Source organism: Furipterus horrens, unplaced genomic scaffold (assembly GCF_987537825.1).
Source record: "Furipterus horrens unplaced genomic scaffold, mFurHor1.1.pri manual_scaffold_1, whole genome shotgun sequence".
NCBI lineage: Eukaryota > Metazoa > Chordata > Mammalia > Chiroptera > Furipteridae > Furipterus > Furipterus horrens.
Window position 1 is genome coordinate 180557859 of NW_028327171.1, and position 20159 is coordinate 180578017.

General features: G+C 31.6%; 1 protein-coding gene across 1 annotated transcript in view; it reads left to right on the top strand.

The window, feature by feature from the left end:
- Positions 1–1072: 1072 nt before the first annotated feature.
- Positions 1073–20159, top strand: part of COL3A1 (collagen type III alpha 1 chain) — a 40180-nt gene continuing 21093 nt past the window's right edge. The window contains exons 1-14 of the mRNA XM_090281571.1: positions 1073–1281; positions 11406–11608; positions 11872–11922; positions 12353–12466; positions 13743–13823; positions 15555–15608; positions 16048–16101; positions 16871–16924; positions 17628–17681; positions 17849–17902; positions 18492–18545; positions 18971–19015; positions 19151–19204; positions 19665–19709. Of these exons, the coding sequence (XP_090137697.1) occupies positions 1197–1281; positions 11406–11608; positions 11872–11922; positions 12353–12466; positions 13743–13823; positions 15555–15608; positions 16048–16101; positions 16871–16924; positions 17628–17681; positions 17849–17902; positions 18492–18545; positions 18971–19015; positions 19151–19204; positions 19665–19709 (1002 nt within the window). The 5' untranslated portion in view covers positions 1073–1196. The remainder of the gene's footprint in view (positions 1282–11405; positions 11609–11871; positions 11923–12352; positions 12467–13742; positions 13824–15554; positions 15609–16047; positions 16102–16870; positions 16925–17627; positions 17682–17848; positions 17903–18491; positions 18546–18970; positions 19016–19150; positions 19205–19664; positions 19710–20159) is intronic.

The window sequence follows — 20159 nt, forward strand, 5'->3', positions numbered from 1 at the left end:
GGGTGTTAATAAATATCTTACTTGTTAGCAATATATTGATTACTAGAAATATCTTAATATTGTGGACAACATGACTTCCTTGCAAAGGTTTATTAAGGAATATAAATGGCATATGCCCCTTTTTCAAATATGTCTCAGAAATTACTCCTTAGATCCAGAAATGCATTAAATAGTTGTGTTAATGTGACCCAAAATTTATATGTGTGAAAGTCTAAATTTGGAAATGTTTATGCTAATCTTTATATCATTCAATTAAATGACCACTTCTTTTGGTACGCTTTATATATTTCATTTGATAAGCTCTTTCTTTTCCTGTTTCTTAAAAAAAATCAAGACATGAAAAGGTGAAACTTTTCTCTAGAAAAATCTGTTCTGGCTTTTACAAGCAGCATAAAGATTTGAACTCTCACAAGAAATCACTCTTTGGCTGGATAAAAAAAAAATGTGAGAAATAGAAATTGCAACAGATAAGTATTTAACTTTTAAAATGCCATTTGAACATAACTCAGATACTTAGTCTTTTGACATTTGCCTGAAATTAAACTTCCAGTACCCAGGATAGGTAGATGAGTAGAGGGGACAACAGGCTTTTTTTTTTCAGTTAATCTTTTACATTTCCTTCTTTAAATTGAGTTAGAGTGGAATCTGGCAAAATCCCAATTAAAAAAAGAAAAAAGAAAAACTTCTAGGAAGGTAAGGTTTGCAAATTTGCTATGCACAAGCAAAGGGCCCCAAGCTTTTTTCTAAAAATTACTCATGTTACAAGGGAAAATTTTAAAAGTACATACATTTAATTATTTTATTAAAATGCAAGGCAGAGCACTTTGATATATATTCCTAAATTACATAAACATATATGTGACTGAAGTATATAACAAACTTATATTTAAACAGATGCACACAAGCTCCAGATGTGCTATTTTTCTTTGTGGGTTGTGTCTTCTATAAGAGAAAAAGACATATTAATCATTTCTCTTCCTGCTAAGGGGATGGGTGCTGCTCTCATATTTCAGAAAGGGGCTGGGAAGTGAGGGAAGCCAAACTTTTTCCTATTTAAGTCCAAAGCAAAGGAATCTCAGTGGCTGACTTTTATGACGGGCCCGGTGCTGAAGGGCAGGGAACAACTGATGGTGCTACTTTGAACTGCTTTGCTTTTCTCCTTTTTGCACAAAGAGTCTCATGTCTGATATTTAGACATGATGAGCTTTGTGCAAAAGGGGACCTGGTTACTTCTCACTCTGCTTCATCCCATTGTTATTTTGGCACAACAGCTCCCGGAAGGTGAGTAGATTCTGATATTTTTTTAAATTTAAACAAACTTATTAACTTTTTGTCTTTACTTTTGCTTGCAAAAAAGTCATCAAGGGGAAATCAGTCTCCTAACTGATCATTTCTCCTGTAAGCTCCCAATTGTGAAGTGTAGAACTGACCATGATGGTACCTTTTTATTACATTTGCTCAGATAAAATATTGTCATCTTTATATTTAAAAGTTTGCTGGTTGTTTAAGATAAAGATGTTTTTGTACTAACTTGTTTTCATGTTCACGGCACTGGAAAGTCTTAAAATGGCCTTAAAAAGTTCCCCTCCTGGATTATTAACATCTTGGAATGCTTCCCTAGGCAGTCTGGAAGTTATTGGTCTGCAATAGGTTTGTGCTTTTCTTTGTATGCTGGCTTCTTTGTAAGGATAGAATATTGAGCATTGTTTTTCCAATATGATAATGCATTTTAAAAAATGGCTTGCATTAAGAATAGTCTAAAGGAAAATACTACACAATGTTAGAATTACTGAATAGATTTCTGTAAAATGGCAACAAGATAATATCTTAAACCCTTTAAACGGGTTAAAACTGCTCAAAGTGTTTCATGGTTTCTATCTTTAGTCTGTTTCAAGCACTTACACAGTTGATTAATACATATTTTCTAATAGTTTATTGTTAAGGATCTAGTATTTTACATAAGATCTGCATTTTTACCTACATTTGCATTAATACAGACTGTTTTACATTATATCTGGTACAGAAATGTTTGACTTTTCTGCAAACAAGGTAAAGACACTAGCACTATTTGACTTCGAAAAGGATTCATTTGTTTTATTTCCTAATAAGTGCAAACAGTGATTTTTATGTTCTAATTTCTCTCAAACCACATTTTTCTCATTATTTGATTATGTGAAAATATTCCTTTTTAATCATATGTTTCCCTTAGACATGAAAATACTGGGTTTATTGGAATAAAAACTTAAATAGAAATAAATATTTAAATGTTATATTTGAAGGTGCTAGAAGAAGGCATTACATATTAATTTCTATTTGCCCATAATCAAAAATGCCTACATTTAAACCTATACTTTTTGTAAACATGGTATCTGAAAATGGTTTTCTTTGTTTTTAGTATCAAATATTTTTGATGTCCTCACAGGTCATATATGTAATAGGGGGAAACACACAATGACATTTATTCAGTTATATTCAGCCTATGGCTACAAAAGAAAAGAAACATCCATATTTCTTGTTCTTTTTATCCCCACCCTCCTTATTCCTCTTCTTTCCTTTCCCTTCCTTTGTATGTCTCCACCCCTTTTGGCTCCTTTTCACTTCCTCCCCCTTTTAATTCTTTCACTCATCACCCCACCCACTTCTAGGCAAGCCCATCTCTCCTCACCTCTTTTCTTCTCTTTTCCCTTTATCACCCCCTCCCTTATCACCAGGTGTCCTCCCTATACTTCCATCTGTTTTCTTCTCTCCTCTGGCCTTCTCCTTCTTTCTTTCCTAGAATCCTCAATCCTCCATTCTTTATTATTTCTCCACCCTTTTCTCCCCTATTCTGTCCCTCCCAAAGGATACTGCAACTCCTAGTGGTGGCTACAATACCAAATGACTATTATAACCCCCCCTCCCTGCCACCTCAATAAAGACTTTTACATTTTTTGAGCTCTTAAATTCTTCTGATTTCTTGAAAAAAAAAAAAAAACATAGAGTTCCCATTTGTTGGAAAGTCTACAAACCTTTGGTATTTAGTTCAAAGACTGACAAAATATTTGTAATTGCCTAGTGGTTATAATTTTTATAAGCACTATGCCTACTTTTCTTCTAAATCCAACTTTAGAGAGGAAAAAATGTTTGATACCTACATTATCTCTACACCACATTTTTTAAATTTTCTCTTTAGCTTCAGAAAATAATAAACAGCTATACAGTTTTGCTGATATATTTCTGTGCTTTTAAGTTCAAAAGAAGTTGAAAGGGATTTTGTTCAGTTCATTGCCATTGTTTGTGATTTAAAAAAGTTAAGTACTTCAATATAGAATATCTTGTGTTCCTTATAGGTTTTACAAGAAAATTCTGTGGGCGGATTAGCTTTGGGGAGGTTACAGGGGGTGGCTGAATGCACAGCACATAAAGAACAGTCACATATAGCTCTAGGGTACAGGTTTCTTGTGTGTGCTCTGAGAATCCCACAGAGAAACAGCTCAGCTGTGATGAACACTAACTTCTAGTCTACTCACATGAATTTCCTAGAACATAAAACATGTCCTCACAAAGAACTGTGATCTTTTTACAAATTTGTGAAAGTTCTATTTAATTCATGTATTTTATTCCACCAATGGAGAAATGTGGTCTGTTTTATATTTCCTGTAGTTTATAAACATGCCAAATTTTAAGCACAAAGACTCACCACCTAGTGGCTGACAGGCAGAGTTACTTAACCAATGCCAACATAAATGTTACACACAGCTGGATTCCTTATTTTATAATGAGATTTAAAAATATTACATGTACAAATTTTAAATATTAAATACTACTTTCCTAAGAATGTAAGTATATTACTTATAACATATGCCAAATACATATACTCACACACAACAGTAACAATATTTAAAAACTATTTGGAAATGAGTTTGATGTTATGGCCAGTTTCAAAATTCCACATATAACTATTCCATATATAATATATAATGATATTGTAAAAAATATTTTCAAGTTTCTGATGTAGTCCTTATTTGACAAAAGTATTTTAGTATCACTTATTAGATAGATAAATGGGAAGACATTACTAAATAGTATTACTTCATTAGGACAGGGAGATAAACTTTATTTTAATTAAAAGTATTCTGAATTCTAAGCTTGTATTTTGCTATTCTGATAATTCCACTGTGAAAATTAACTGTGGGTCTTTAATTGTTTTAGAATTACAAAACTATAAATGAACTCAGAGAATCATTTCCTTTTTATAGATTGTAAGAATCTACTCCATTATGCTTAAAAAGAGAATTTGTAACAGATCAAGTAACCTTCAAGTTTTCTGATTTGTGTTGCCCCTAAAATTAAACATGCCTAACTGATGGGAAAAATCTAGTATAAAAGTCACTAGAAACAATTATACTTTTAAGCATAGAGAATGCATAATTGCTCACATGCTTCAGCGTCAGAAATCTAACATTGATTCAGTGCTTTGATTGAGATTACACAACTAGGAAATGACAGAGTTAAGACTAGAACTAAAGCTCTGTTAAATGCTAGGTAATTGGAATAAATAAAATACACATTAAATTCAGAGTATATGAATTTTCTTATTTTTGTGACTATCATTGACAACAGATGCTAAAAATTTATATACTCTCCTAGAAAATACATGAGCTAATGCATTTCTAAAGGTTAAAAAAAGGGTAGGTATTTTTGTTAAGCACTCCACTTTGAATTGGTAAATCTGTTTTTTAAACAAGAGACTCACTTATAACTTAACCAGAAAATATTTTCAGTTCTGCAATATAAATTCTAAGAAAATAAAGTATTAATACGAAATATTGTTTTCATTTATGAAAACTTGTATTTCCTTATTGTCTCCAGAGTATTCAACACCAGATGATCTAAAGACCTATAGGTAAATTGATATTTCTATTAAACTCTGAAATTAAACATCTCAGTATTGTAGGAACCAGCATATCCATTGGAATAATTCTGGGAAAGAAGGAAAGAGTGTGAGTATGTCTTTTAACTAGTGAAGATTCTTGGATTGATATCTTATCTACAGGCTTATTTTTAAAAAATCTAGAACCATTGGCTCTGTTTTCCAGGAGTAGAGTTGAGACTTTAGATAACTCCTCAGAAAAGCCCCTGTTCCACACCTACGGAGCTGCATGCCTGACCTTAAACTGTCATTCAGAGAGAAGAGTGCCATCTACTGAAACCCTATGGTTTTCACTGTGGATGATGACGCCTTCAGTGCGGAGTTCCAAAGGTTTTGTAGCCTAGTTCTTTGATTCTGCAACATCAAATGATATCATCGTCTTGAAGTGATTAAAGTGGATTGCTTAAGAGTTACAGTTTAAACATGAAAGATATTATTGCCTTTACTGGACATGAAGAACATTTGTAAAGTTTTCAGGTCTACAATAACTTTCTGGAAACATCTCAGTGGACTGCTTCTTGTAAAACAGTTTTCCCTGGAAAAAAAGTTCAGTCCCACTGTTTTCCACATTCAAAACGTGAGGGGCGGGGGGAGTCTTGTGGTGTAAAAAAAATACCCATAGTTTTGAAAAGGGAAACTTTGCCTGTTTCATGTCAAGATGACAACGGAAAAAATGAGATAGCTATTCTTACACAAATCATTTGTTAACTGCAGTTTGGGGAGTTACATTAACCACTAGAATGTCTGTCTGTGCTTAATGAAAACACAGCAGAAGTGGATTCCTTTCAGATTAACTAACAAATCCCTTGTACTTTCCATAACTGAGGTCAAGAACTGCCATTTAAAGTGTAATCTTAATGAACAAAAGGAAAAGTTCAAACAAGAGGACAAAATTAAAATACTCGAGAGATGTAAAAAATCAAAGACAAAAGATCCAGAAACTATTAACAATTCAAACTGCTTTTTTAAAACTCACATTGAGAAATAACTGCTTCAGTAAAATGTCATTTACTTTTCTGAAACTGTGTTTTCAATAGTATTTGGTGTGGAAGATGGCAAACAGAGATTGTATTTCTCAAGCTAATGAGAATGAGAAAAATACTCTTTGGAACTGAATAATATGTTCATAATGTCTACACTTAGAAGGGAAGCTTCTAGTGAAGTTAGAAGTCCATTAATACGAATTATTTACTAATTCTATTGCGTGAAAATTAATGCCTTAGTGTGACATCCTAATAATGTTTTGGACATTGGATACAGAAGTATTATTGTGTCTGTTGCTGTTGGAATCCTACTTTTCTGTATATAGTAAAATGTGTGCTAGGTTTTCCAGTCACATGTTGGTGGTCTGGATGCTGTTAGGGTGGCCTTGAAGGTATAATTCTTTTTTATAAGGTCAGGAGAAAGTAAACAACAGAATTAAACTCCAGATGTTAACTTCTTGGTTTCAAACCAGATAGGAAAGTCATTCTACAGAAAACTGGTATCCCTTTGCTAAAATAATCTACCCTTTTAGACTCTGATATTCAGCTTGCAGCGTTTAAAAACCATAAAGGGACAGAGCTTTGAAGCTGGCACCTTTAATCCTATCTTGCCCTTGAAATTGCAGAAAGGGAATGGCACATGGTAGTTGAGAGTATGTATCAAATTTAGAGACAGCTTTCCTGGATTCAAATCTTAGCTTTACCCTTCAGTGTATAACCTTGGGAAAATTACTAAATATTTCTGTGCCTCAGATTCCTCATCTGTAAAATGAGGATTATGATAGCATTTACATCCTAGGGCCTTTGGAAAGAGTAAGTAAATAGGCAAGACAGAACAGTGGCTATAACATAGGAGATGCTGTATAAGTTCTGTCTAATATGTTTTACTAACACTGGAAAATAAAATTACTGTAAGGAAGAAATTAAAGTACTTAGTGACTTAGTGATAAGAAAGGTAAGATATAAAGTTTTGGTTATCAAATACAACATTTAAAGGTATTTGCAAACTATAATAAAAGTAGTACATACTAATTAAGAATCATACACTTTATCACTAATCCAATTATATTGCATTACCATTGCTGATTGTTAGATACATGATACTTTTCATTTCAACTCTCTAATTATTTTTATTTTTTGTAGGATAAAATATTAATCACCTAAAAGGAAACTTATAATTGGAGGCATAAAAAACATATATATATATAAGAAATAAAATAAGAAAACATCTAGGAATGATGATTCATAGAAATTTTAAGCTTTTTGGTGGGAACAAGAACAAGTAGAATCTATCTTGTTCATGCAAACATTTTAAAATTGAAATTATCCATCTGTATAGGTCTACAAATCTTTCCTTCAAAGACCTGTCTGTTAATTAATGTACTTGAAGCTAGTCCAACAAATATATAAGCAACAGAAACATATTTAATAAAAATGTATATTCTCCAGACAGTATCATTTAAAAGCCAAACATATTTGAGTTGGAAACTATATAAACTCCATATATTCACTTACAAAATATTCATCCTTCTAAAATAAAAAGAAAGCATGTTATGATAATTTACATATATATCATATCTCTCAGTAAAAAGAGAAGACAAAAATATCAAACTTGTCATTCAAGCTTAATTAACAATCTGGACGCTTTAGGAAATATTATATTACTAGAAAAATGAAACTATGAGAAACATAATTTGCATTATTTTTTTAGTCATAACAATAAGATCAGCATAAATTAACATTTGAAGAATAAGAACAAAAAGAAAAGCATTAAGCAAATCTAAAAATATTAGATTATGTTACTTGGTTTTATTTTTCCCCGAAGTTCCAAAATAGAGAGCTAGAAAATAAAAGAAGCCAAGAATGAATTATGTCATATATTAGCTTCATTTTATTTTGTAATTTAAATCCCAGTAAGGAGATGATTTAGACTAATGAATTGCTTGTATGACCATAAATAAATTTACTTCAGTACTGTACTTTGTAATAGGGACCAGAGGCATCAGGTGACATGAGAGGTGGAGTTAAAAATTAATTACAAATTGGAACAGTGAGACTTGGTTTAAGCAATTACAATAAGGGAAATAATTGGAAAACCTATTATACTTGTCCAGTAGTGAAAATGAGATTATTTGCTTTTTCACTTAACATTTTTTGAAAAAGAATTTAACTTTTTAAAAATCAAAGTAGCTCTGAATGTAAGTGTCTAAGAAGGGAATAATACGAGATAACTATTATTTGTAAATTCAGTTTACTATTCTCCATTTCTTAGTACTGCAAGTAGCTAACTGGATCATTTTACCCCTCTTGAAAACAAAATGTTTTTTCTCCTTAACTGCCATAATTTCCCCATGTATAACTAGGCTATAATACTAAAACTGAGGGCCACGAGACATCTGTGTAAGAATTTTAGCTTCCGGGAGAACATATTGCCAACCATACTTTGTCATGCACAGAACAAGAAATTAGAGGAAACTGCCAACAACTCACCATACTTTCAAAAAAGTAACTGAGGTAATGCAATAGAGAAATCTGACTTTCAGCCACAATTTTCTACAGGAACTGACTCTTCAGGAGAGCCAAATTTCTTTCAAATGTCTGTGAAATAAGTTATGGCAATACATAAAACTGCATTAATTCTTATTTTTAAAGCATTCCAATTTTCACTTATTACTTAGCCCAAAAAAGAGTACTCTACTTTTCAAAAAAGAGTACTCTTAAAATAACTTAACCTTTACGCTGTGTTTTAAAAACCATAATGCACATGTTTTCTAATAAAATTTGGAAGCAGGAGGCTAAACGACAATTTTTGTTTATATAACATTGAGTTTAACCCAATTCTAAAAAATTTGTTTACAATTTTAGTAAGTCAATAATTGTGCTCATTTATTTAGTAATTTTCAGAGTAAATGGAAAATACTTAATTCTAGTGATGTGATGATACCTTCAATGAGACATAAACATGGGAGGATGAATACACAAGGGAAAAATTTATATCAATTTTAAGACACTTTAAGAACATAGGAAGAGAAGATATTTAAAATATGAGCTACTTGACCCTAACTTAAACTATTATGCTCATTCGTCTTTACTGTCATTAGTATCCAGTGACTAATTTTTATAACAAGTCTATTCCTGATCCAGAGACAAACAGCTGAAAGAATCATTAGTATAAACCAGTAGTATTTTTTCCCAGCTTTATTGAAGTATCATTGACATAAAATTGTATATATTCAAAGAGTACAGTTTGATGATTTGATATACATGTACCTTGTGAAATGATTACCACAATCAACTTAAGTAATGCATCCATAACACATGTAGTTATTTTTGTGTGTGTGTGTGGTGAAAACACTTAAGATCGAGTCTCTTGGCAAATTTCAAGCATACATACAGTATTATTACCAACAGTCAACATTCTGTATTCTAGTGGTATTCTCAAGGGGAAGGGAAGCCTGAAATCCACATTAATAATGGGAAAAGACTGAGCTAAAACTCAGTCTTTCTGAGTTGGAACATTTCATAAAGTTAACTTAAAGAAATTTTTTTAAATTATTCATTTTAAGAAAAAGAAGTCAATGCAAAGATCAAAGAAAGTATTTTATGGAATATTATTAAACAGACTTCCATCTCATTAAAAGTTTCAGGTCTTTTCTGGAAAAAAATAGTGAACTTAGTTCTTAAATTTAAAATGTCAACTATGTTTACAGAACAATGATCTTAATGCTTAGACCCTCATATTATTACTTTTCATAATAATATGAAAACTTGCGTTTATACCTCTCATAAGCATGTCTTTCTTAACACTACTTAAATAGACTTACTTCACTTGCATTTGATAAGTATTTGGCATTCTATTTTTATGCGTACCAAGTAGAGAGGAATGATCCTTTAAAAGTTTAGAAAATATTTCTTCCTAATATTCTCTCATATATTTGTTTCAAACATAAAGGAGGAACTAGAATAGCTTTTCCTACTTAAAATTGCAATGAAAAAATCACGCTTTCTTATATTAGCTGTAGACTACATTGGGAAATTGTAACACAAAGAGTGAATTTTTAAAATATTTGAATCCATCAAGGGTGTTGCCCAATATCAAGAAAGTTGTATCTGCACACATAAGTGGGAACAGGAATAAAGGCACTTTTAAGAGGCTGTAGTAGAGTACATAGGTTCTGAAAATCTCCTTTTCTGTGAACTTTTACCAAACCAACTAAACCTGTAAATCCAACGTATTTTGCATCAACGTAATCAATTACTTCAGATGTGGAGGGAATGTAAAAAAGGGAAGTTGAAAAGGTGATATTCATGACTGTATGTAGTATCCAGATATAAAAATCTCAGGACCCACTTAAAGGCCTCTTGGGACAAGGCAGCAAAGTGTGGTTGTTAGCTACCTACCTCCTCCAAGGAGGACTCTTTCAGCAGACATTTTAAGGTCTTGGCTCTGAGAAAATAAAATAAAAGTTCATTTTTTACAAAAATACAAGTACTTAACTAAATACATCATTTGTTGTTTGCAAAAAGTTTTGCAGATGTTTAGAAACTTCTTACTTATTTACTCAATGCTGGCAAGCTATCATAGTAATCCTCAAGAACTAAAGTTGTACTTAACCATAACCGCAGCTAATGCTTTAAGAATTGAGACCAGGTTTTATTTTGGCAACCCCTAAGCTGATTCATTGGTAATAGTTGCTGAAACAGTCTAAAATTATGGTTTAAGCAAATTTTTGACCATTTTAAGCTTCAAATACACGCTATGATTCTTATTTTTCCTATTATTTTTACTTATTTCTTACCAATAGTTGCTTTTAAAAAACACCTTCATTTTGTAATTTGGAAACCTTTTTAAATCTATATGGGATATCCAATATATTATGCCATATCATGTTGACCTACTGACAGTGATAATCAGTATGTACAACAAGCTTTGTTAAAGCTTTCCCAGAATTCTAGAAGAGTGTTATGTTACCAAGAGCAGTTGAGGTTTCCCCTGAATTTCTCAACTAGGTTAATAAAATCCAGAAAGTCTACAGAGGTAGTAACAAAATTATCTTTATAGTTTAATGCTCCCATCTACTGTTAAACCAAAGAATAGCAATTGGGTTGAAAGGCTTGTTTTTAATTGCACGATTAATAAATAAATGTTTGTTTGTGTGATTTCCATTTTGTTAAATCCTTACTATAAGTGAAATTAAAATGTTTCCTGCTTTAAGAAAAATTTACTATGGTGTGCCAATGTGATATTAATAAACTGATTTGGTATTTCAAATAGCTTCTTACTACTTAGCAAAGTATGTAGGAAAAATATGATATTCTTGGTAATTTGTGGATTTTTTTGAGTAAGCATGTTCATAAGAAGATACTCACACATTAGTTCAATGAAAGGAATATATTATTTGTTTCAAAATGTCTCTGCTTTGCCTATTAGAAACAGTCATGACAGTAAAATGAAAATGAAATTTCAGCAAAACATGAGAAAATATCACACCATCTTGCTTATTTTCCAGATATCGATGGAGGGTGCTCCCATCTCGGTCAGGCCTATGCAGATAGAGATGTCTGGAAGCCAGAACCATGCCAAATATGCGTCTGTGACTCAGGATCTGTTCTCTGCGATGACATATTATGTGATGATCTAGTCTTAGACTGTCCCAACCCAGAGATCCCATTTGGAGAATGTTGTCCAGTTTGCCCACAACCTCCAACAGTTGTGAGTGTAAAGAAAATATGTACAACTTCAAGATTTATATTTAAATATATGACTAGTTCCTATATTATTAGTGTCTGAAAAGAAGGGAGAGTAATGTCTGTCAAACAGTCATGTTGTTATATTACAAATAAAAGGTGAATGTTCTGGTTTACAACTAGAAATTGGATGCAACTTAGCATAAGAATTAAATATGCATACTGGGACACACTTCATGGAAAAACTGTCTCTATGTCTTTTTAATCTGTAACTTTTCCATTCATTAGCCTACTCGCCCTCCTAATGGTCATGGACCTCAAGGCCCCAAGGGAGATCCAGTAAGTAAACATTCTTCAGTGGAATAAAATTAGTTTCTTAAGTGGTTTGCTTTTTTTTTTTTCCTAATAGCTATCTTATATTCGAGCTTTCATTATTTATACATTTCCTTTGGGGGTACATATTTAAATAATGATGCAAAATAAACTAAGAATCCATAATTGTACATGTAAAGATTCAAGCGGAAATTCCTAAACTTTATATAATGTCTTCATCTCCATTATCAGTTTGAAAAATAAAGGTCAATATACAATGGAATAAGCAACACTAAAATTATTTGTGTGATTTGGTTTAAAAGGCATATATTCCCAAGAAAATGTATTACTTATGTTGATTCCTTATATTATAAAGCAGAGAAGCTTCAGTTTAATAATAATTCTGAGCCACGGACTTTTCACTCTTTCATTACTTTTTTCCAATGATATTTTTTAGGGCCCTCCTGGTATTCCTGGGAGAAATGGTGACCCTGGTATTCCAGGACATCCAGGATCCCCTGGTTCTCCTGGCCCCCCTGGAATCTGTGAATCATGCCCTACCGTTGGTCAGGTAATAAATTCCTGGATGAAAATATTCCCCTTGTTAAAATACTACTTATTTCCTTTTCTTTAGCCTATATTACATCTCACTTTTGTGGGTTCTTTTATCCATTCTCTGATTTCATATACTTAACAAATTCTTATTTAGTGCTTATAAGTGCTGGGCACTATTCTAAGTGTTTTATAAATACTTACTCTTCCTTGTAATGCTAATGCTATTGCTATTATATCTTCGTGAAATTTCCCAACTTCTTAGCAGACATATAACACGTGCACTGTGTTTGAGAAATGAACCATCAACTCCCAAAAGAATTAACCTAGAGGATTTAGGAATTGCTGCAACTGTGCCTATTTCCCTTATAACCTCAACAGTAAAGCCTCTTAACATTTTGAAAAAAAAGCATTTGAAGAGCTGTGAACACTTCTTACTGCCTTCAAGTCAACAAGATTTTTCAAGACTGTGCAACTAACTACTCTGGCCAAGCCTTTACAGCACAACCTGTTCCTCTTGAAAAGCAGGGCAATCCACTAACACTGCATGTAAAACAAAAAACCAAACAAATAAACCAAAGTTCTGTTGTGTTGCAATAAGGAAAATTTTAAAAACTATAGTAAGAAATTACTATATGTTTTTTAAAATTTTTTCAAATATTAATTCAACAGGAAGCAAAAGGTATCATCTAGCCTTTTCACATCCTGGTGTCAAACAAAATCCATTACTAAGCCTACAATTCAAAATAAGATATTCTACAAGAAAATCCAATAAACACATGAGCCTTTCTCTTATTCTTGTGCTTACATTCTATGTAGATGTTTATTTTGGGGTGAATATGTTTGACATACTAACCAAAAAACAGGGAATATAAATTTTACTTGTATCATTAACAGTTGAGAAAATGATTTGACTTTATTTTTCTGCTCAAAGTGAGAAGGTCAGAATACACATGCTCTGAAAGCTCTTTTAGCCTCAAACAACCTATGATCCTGTGATTCTAATGCTGTGGGTAAAATCATATAAGAACAAATTATTTGGGATTAATACCTCATGCAGCAAATTGCATGATTTGTGGATTACAAAGCAACTATGTCTGTAGAATATCTAAAGCTACAGAGAGATAGGATAAGCAAAATAATTAAATAACCCATATCACATCCTCTGGCATACAGAAAGTTTTTCTCAGTGAGTGGTATATGATGCATGCACTTCTAAATGCTTTTGAAAAATAAAACTATAATTTATATATATATATCAAAATGATCATATCTTTCTGGTCTTCTTGCTACAGAACTATTCTCCCCAGTTTGAATCCTATGATGTCAAGTCTGGAATAGGAGGAGCAGGACTGGCAGGCTTTCCCGGGCCAGCTGTATGTACAAGTGTTTTTCAGCATTTTAGAGCATTATTTAGTGTTCTACTTTGTTAAATCTTGAATGGTTGTTCTTCTAGTGATATACAATTTAAGATAATTGTACAAAGTAGCTTGTTCTCTATGAAAACTGGGAAGGAAAATATTAGGATTATCATGAGCCTTTTATCCTAATTTTTTCCTCACCACCTCTCATTCTTGCCTATTTGCCCACTAGTTTCTTCCTTTATGCAACCACCTATAATAGTGAGGCCCACCTGCCTTCATGCTTAGATCTCACAGTCATATATTCTTAATTTTAACCAAATGTTGTTACCTTTAACTTCCTTTTTTTCTCACCTAAGTTTTTCAGAATCTTCTTTCAATGTCTTTTCATTAATTAGTGATGAATGCCCAATATCATAATCTGTCTCACCTCAAACCCTGGAATTGAATACAATTATTTCCAGAATTCATCAAGTCTTTAAGTTCATCTATCATAATGATAGCTATTCACATTGTACCCAAAGGATTTCTTTGGATGTAAATTATCTAGAGTTTTGATAGAAAAAAATAGAAAAAAATTATTAAAACCTAGGCATGTGCACATGATACATGGCATGCCATGTAAATGACCCTGTTGTAGGCAGCCTCTCAGGAGGAATCACACTAGGAAAGGTTGTCATTTCACTGCCAGGAAAAGGTACATAAGTATAAATGAAACATGACACTGGATTCTTAGAGATTATGGAGGATTGTTGCTGAGATCACTGGACCCTATATTTGTGACTTCTAAAACTAGAAAGGACAAAACTTTAACTAACACATCCAGATGAGCAGTTAAAGAAACAACACTAAAATTCATATAATGTAAATTCCAAAAAGAAAATTTTACCACTCTCTAAAGGTGTATGGGCTGTGATTTTTTTTTTTTTTTTTATCCTTCAAAACCAGAAGAAGAATTATATTAACCCTGTTAGCATCTGGTCTTACTCAGCTATATTTATATTATTAATCCTCTTATTAAATTGGATATACAGTTTTTACTTTAAAAAAAAAAAACTAAAAAGCCACTAAAAACATTCCAGAAAAGAAGTTATGAGAGAAAATGTAATTACAACTGTAGATTTATAAATTTATTAACAGTCTTTAAAAATAAGTGACAACACTGAACATTTTCTAATTTAATCTATAGTTCTGAAAAATAATAAGTCAATTGATTATAATTGTAATTCATCATTGTTCCATATATTGATGATTCTCATATATACATATAAATATTCATGTCTACATAACTCAGTTATGTAGTTAAGAACTAACTTTTGGGCAGGTTTACATCATTATTTTTAGGAACTAGGTTGTAGAGTATGCAGGTAACTATTCTTCTACAATATGTTCGACTGCCAGGCCCCCCCCAAAATGCTTCTTCACCAGTACCTAATATTGAAAGGATTTTCATAACATTTGCATGTATTTTTCTAGATTTTGAATCCTCATTTAAGGGCTCAGGCCAACATTTTATAATATTTATGAATAATTTTTGTTGGTTGTGTGGGAATTTCATTTAGAGTGACATTTTGGTAATATCTTTATTGTAAGTAAATATAATAAAATAAATATAATAAAATAGCTCCATGAACAGTTATAATGAGGTAAGTTGTTCATATTTTAAAAGATATCAGTATTGTTTCTAAATGAAGGCCTCTCTTTGATGTGCTAATACAGTGTTTATTCTTCAAATTTACATTTTAGGGTCCTCCAGGCCCTCCCGGCCCCCCTGGTTCCTCCGGTCACCCTGGCTCCCCTGTAAGTACAGCATATTATGTAAATCAAGTCAATACAGATCCCACTGCAATTTAGTTATTCCAGCATGTGTAATCACAATGAAGTATGAAAGTCACACCCAAGACACTATCATTCCTGCAAACATGTTGGAATTTCGTATTTAATTCCTTTCCACCACAAATATTAGCAATTAAAACTTTGATAAAATTAAACCACATGCATAATTTGCAGGTAACATAACTAAGTTTGAGACAATTCAGTTTCGTTGGAATGAAGTGGATGAAATGAGATAAATTAACTTTATTCTGATCTGAAAATATTTGGTTTTAATCTTTGTACACTGGAATAAAATTTGCTTACTACACCTAAAAATATGATTTCATACTGTCTTCAAAATCTAAATGAATCATATGAAGTTTAGGTTACTTTAAAAATAGTTACTTATTATTCTACTCACTAGGGTTCTCCAGGATACCAAGGTCCCCCTGGTGAACCTGGGCAAGCTGGTCCTTCAGTAAGTAACAATTTATCTATATTTACTAAATTGAAAATTCCATGTAGAAATCACTTTCATTTCCTAAAATATAACCATAGGTTTCTACAAAGTATAGATCATATTTTCAATTTATAATAATAAATGGTATTTTAATAATAGTTGAACGGGTTTTACAGATCTTTTCTATTCTTTTAATGGTTCAAATATCTTAAGGACACTATTTCCTCTAGGAAATCTCTGGCTAATTAACCATCATAATAGTTTACTTACTAGTGTGGATACAAATCCTCTGCCTCTTAAATATAGATTTAATTTTCCTATAGTCACTCAGTTCACCTTTATATCTACTCTTTTGATATATAATTTTTTAAAACTTAATTTAGTAGAAATAAATATAAACTAATAGGCTTCTTCAAGAAAACATGATGTGTAAATAAGCAAGTAAGGTGAAGTTATTTTAATATTTCAAAAGTATTTGGAAATATCCATATATTTAAAATTTCAATATCTCAAAAATATAGAAGTGCATCTAAGTTTATAAATGCACATGTATGATATAAAACATAAATGCATATTTTAAATTTTCATTAAAAATAAGTTCAACAACAGTAAAAGTTGATACAATATAGGTATAATATCAATTCAATGTGTCATTTTCTTGATGAGAAATATTGAGAGTATTTTCTAAAAGGAGGTTGCTTCCAGTATTACATGTAATGTGTAATGACAGACTGACTATAACAGAAAAATTTACATATTTATTTATTTTTTATTTCCTTATTTTCAGGGCCCTCCTGGACCTCCTGGTGCTATGGGTCCATCTGGTCCTGCTGGGAAAGATGTAAGTTTTAAAGATTGAATGGGGATTCTGCAAAATTCAACTTGGAATAGTCTCAATAGCATATGCCATAAGCCACAGTTTCAGAGAAAAACCCTTACTCAAAAATTATTAATATCTTAATAGCATTTTAGCTCATATTAATCTTTGAATATCTACCTAGTAGTGGCATAACATTATATGCCATTTGTTAAATTCCAGACTGGCAGAACCCACTATATCACTTAATAGGAAGAGATAAGACTTTTTTTGTCTTTGCCTCTTGTAGTGAAGAAATTAATATCAGTATACTTTATGAATTTAAAAACTTATAAACACATTTAATATTATGCTTCTTTTTCTTTCCCATTTAATGTTCTTTTTTAAAATTTATTTTTATTTTTTCTCATTACCTCTGTCCCTCTAATACCTCTCAATGCCCACAATCCCCATCTCATTTAATTTTAATTGAAAATTCTTCTCAATATATTGAGAGGTGTTCATAATAATTCAGTGATAAAAATTGTCTGCATTATTCATAAATTTACATCAAGATGGGAAAAACCCTTCTTATTCCTTTCATTAAGAAAACTGACCTCACAGTTATATGGTTAGCCCAACCATTTTCATGAGTTTTTGGTGAGAAAAATGCAAATTAATCAGTTATTTGGTTATAATGTATTTTCATTTATACAAACACCTGTGTATTGTTTATTTCTCTACATAGGGGGAATCAGGAAGACCTGGACGAACTGGAGAGCGAGGATTGCCTGGACCTCCAGTAAGTCTTCCGCATCCACTGAGTCATTTGAAGTAATCATAATGATCTTGGCTTGGAAATTATTACATAACCAAGTTGTGCTAAACTTTAAAATAGAAGGCATTTTATTACTGGATTGTGATTCTCTTTGAAGGTTTATTAAAATCATTTCTATTCATTAATTTTAGGGTATGAAAGGTCCAGCTGGTATGCCTGGTTTCCCTGGTATGAAAGGACATAGAGTAAGTAGTTTCTAAATTAACTATAAGCTGTTTCATTTAGCAATGTATACTTGCCTAACCAATATTATTGAGTATGTGTTAAAATGGTTGATTCTAAAAGAAAACTAGTTATTTTACACAAAGCAATTAGGCTGATTTTAAGTGCAGAAAAGACTTGGGAAAGAATTATTTGATTTTCTTATAACTCTAAGAAAAAAAAAACATAAGAATATAATAGTTATGTGTATTCATTGACTTAGTTAATATGACTTATAGGTAGAATTAAGCAGTTTTATTCTATGTAAAATATTAGGTAGATTCAACTGAGTGAAAAATCTATCAACAATATAAATAAAATCTATGAAACTGATATTTGCTACTCTATAGTTAAGACAGCTTCTTAATTGTACTAAATTATACTTTTAACTAGTTCAGTTTTTTTACTATAAAATCAATGTTAAATATCTTCAATCTAATTATAGGATTTTAAAATTATATATATTAATGTTGAAAATATTGTTATGTGGAAAACTACTAACAAAGATTCAACATAAAGCTTTCAAGCATTTTGTATTATTAGTAGATTTTAATATTTTTACTATTTTTATAGGGCTTTGATGGACGAAATGGAGAAAAGGGTGAAACAGGAGCTCCTGGATTAAAGGTGAATTACAACAATATCATATTTGCATAATTAAATTTATTTAAATGTTATAGCTATATATAAGATTTATGTTTTGGAATTTAACTTTTTCCAAAATTTACCTGAATTTTGCATTACAAGAGCTGCACAGTACTGACTGAGATGTTCTGTTAAAGCTTCCATGAAAGCTGACAACTTGAACTGTCTAGATTAGTAATGAATGAACACCTCTGAGTAACTAAGTCATTAATTACTTCTGTTTAGTCCACAAGTTTTTAAAATACAGAACTGAGATATCTGGCAAAAAAAATGCTACAAAAATTTGATATTGTTAAAATGTATATCTCTTTCTTGGGTTCCATAATATTTTTCATAATATGCTATGATTTAAAAAGTAAACATTTTCTTCCTGTTACATACAATGGTGATATATTTTATGTTTCTAGGGTGAAAATGGTCTTCCTGGTGAAAATGGAGCTCCTGGACCCATGGTAATGATATTTCTTATATAATTTTCAGCTTTACTATAAGCCTCCATCTAACCCAAAGTTGCCTTGCTCCCTCAGCAAATGTTCTTACACATGTCAAGATTAAAGTGTAACCATACTTTCAATTTTATTCTGTAGGGTCCAAGAGGGTCTCCCGGTGAGAGAGGACGGCCAGGACTTCCTGGAGCCGCAGTGAGTATTGTTAGCAACACAGAGCTATCACAACCCAGAGTCATAAAGTGGTTCAGCCAGGTATATGGGCTATGACAATCTGCTGAAAAATTGCTTTTCTACAATATCACACTTAAAGTCACCTCCATCAAATTTTAGTCATCATTATAGGGAAACAAGTGCTTTAGTTATTATGCCTGTTGAGGATATTTTTTAAGTGCTAACTTTGCATATGTCACAGAGCCATTAATTCACATTCAGCTTATAAAATACAAAATCCAATGTGCTGTTAGATTATTGCTATATATATATATATATATGGATTTTAACAATTTGACTCTAAAATATATACAATCAGTAAGCAAATTTTAATATATTAAAGAAAAAGTTAACTCAGTTGAATCAGAATTTTAATCAAAATATTACTCGTCACCAGTCTCTCAGAACTAAGAAGATATTTAAGACAAACTTCTGTTTCTAGGGGGCTCGAGGTAATGATGGTGCTCGAGGAAGTGATGGACAACCAGTAAGTAACTTTTTATTGAACCCTGATTTGCTTCAAGGCAATGAGAAATTATGAATTGTGGAATATTAAAATCATAGGGATTGGAGACCCAAAACTTGGCATTGTTCATAAACATCTGATTCAAATGACACTAAAGTCATAAATTAAAAAATCTAAAAATGCTAAATCCATAAACAAATTTCTGATACTCCTATACTTGGCCAGTTGCTAACATCTGTGTGGTGCTTACAATTTTAGTGAATAGACATTATAAGAAATGACAATTAAGATAGACAGTAGTGTTACTTCTATTTAATAAATGAGAGCTCAGGACTAAGCAATTTGCATAAAGCCATGGGATTTGTGGCATAAGTCTAGAGCAGGGGAAGGTCCATATTTTCTAACTTTAGATGTTACTCACTTTTTATATTACCACATTAGTTCTCCACATAATATTCATCCACAAATGAT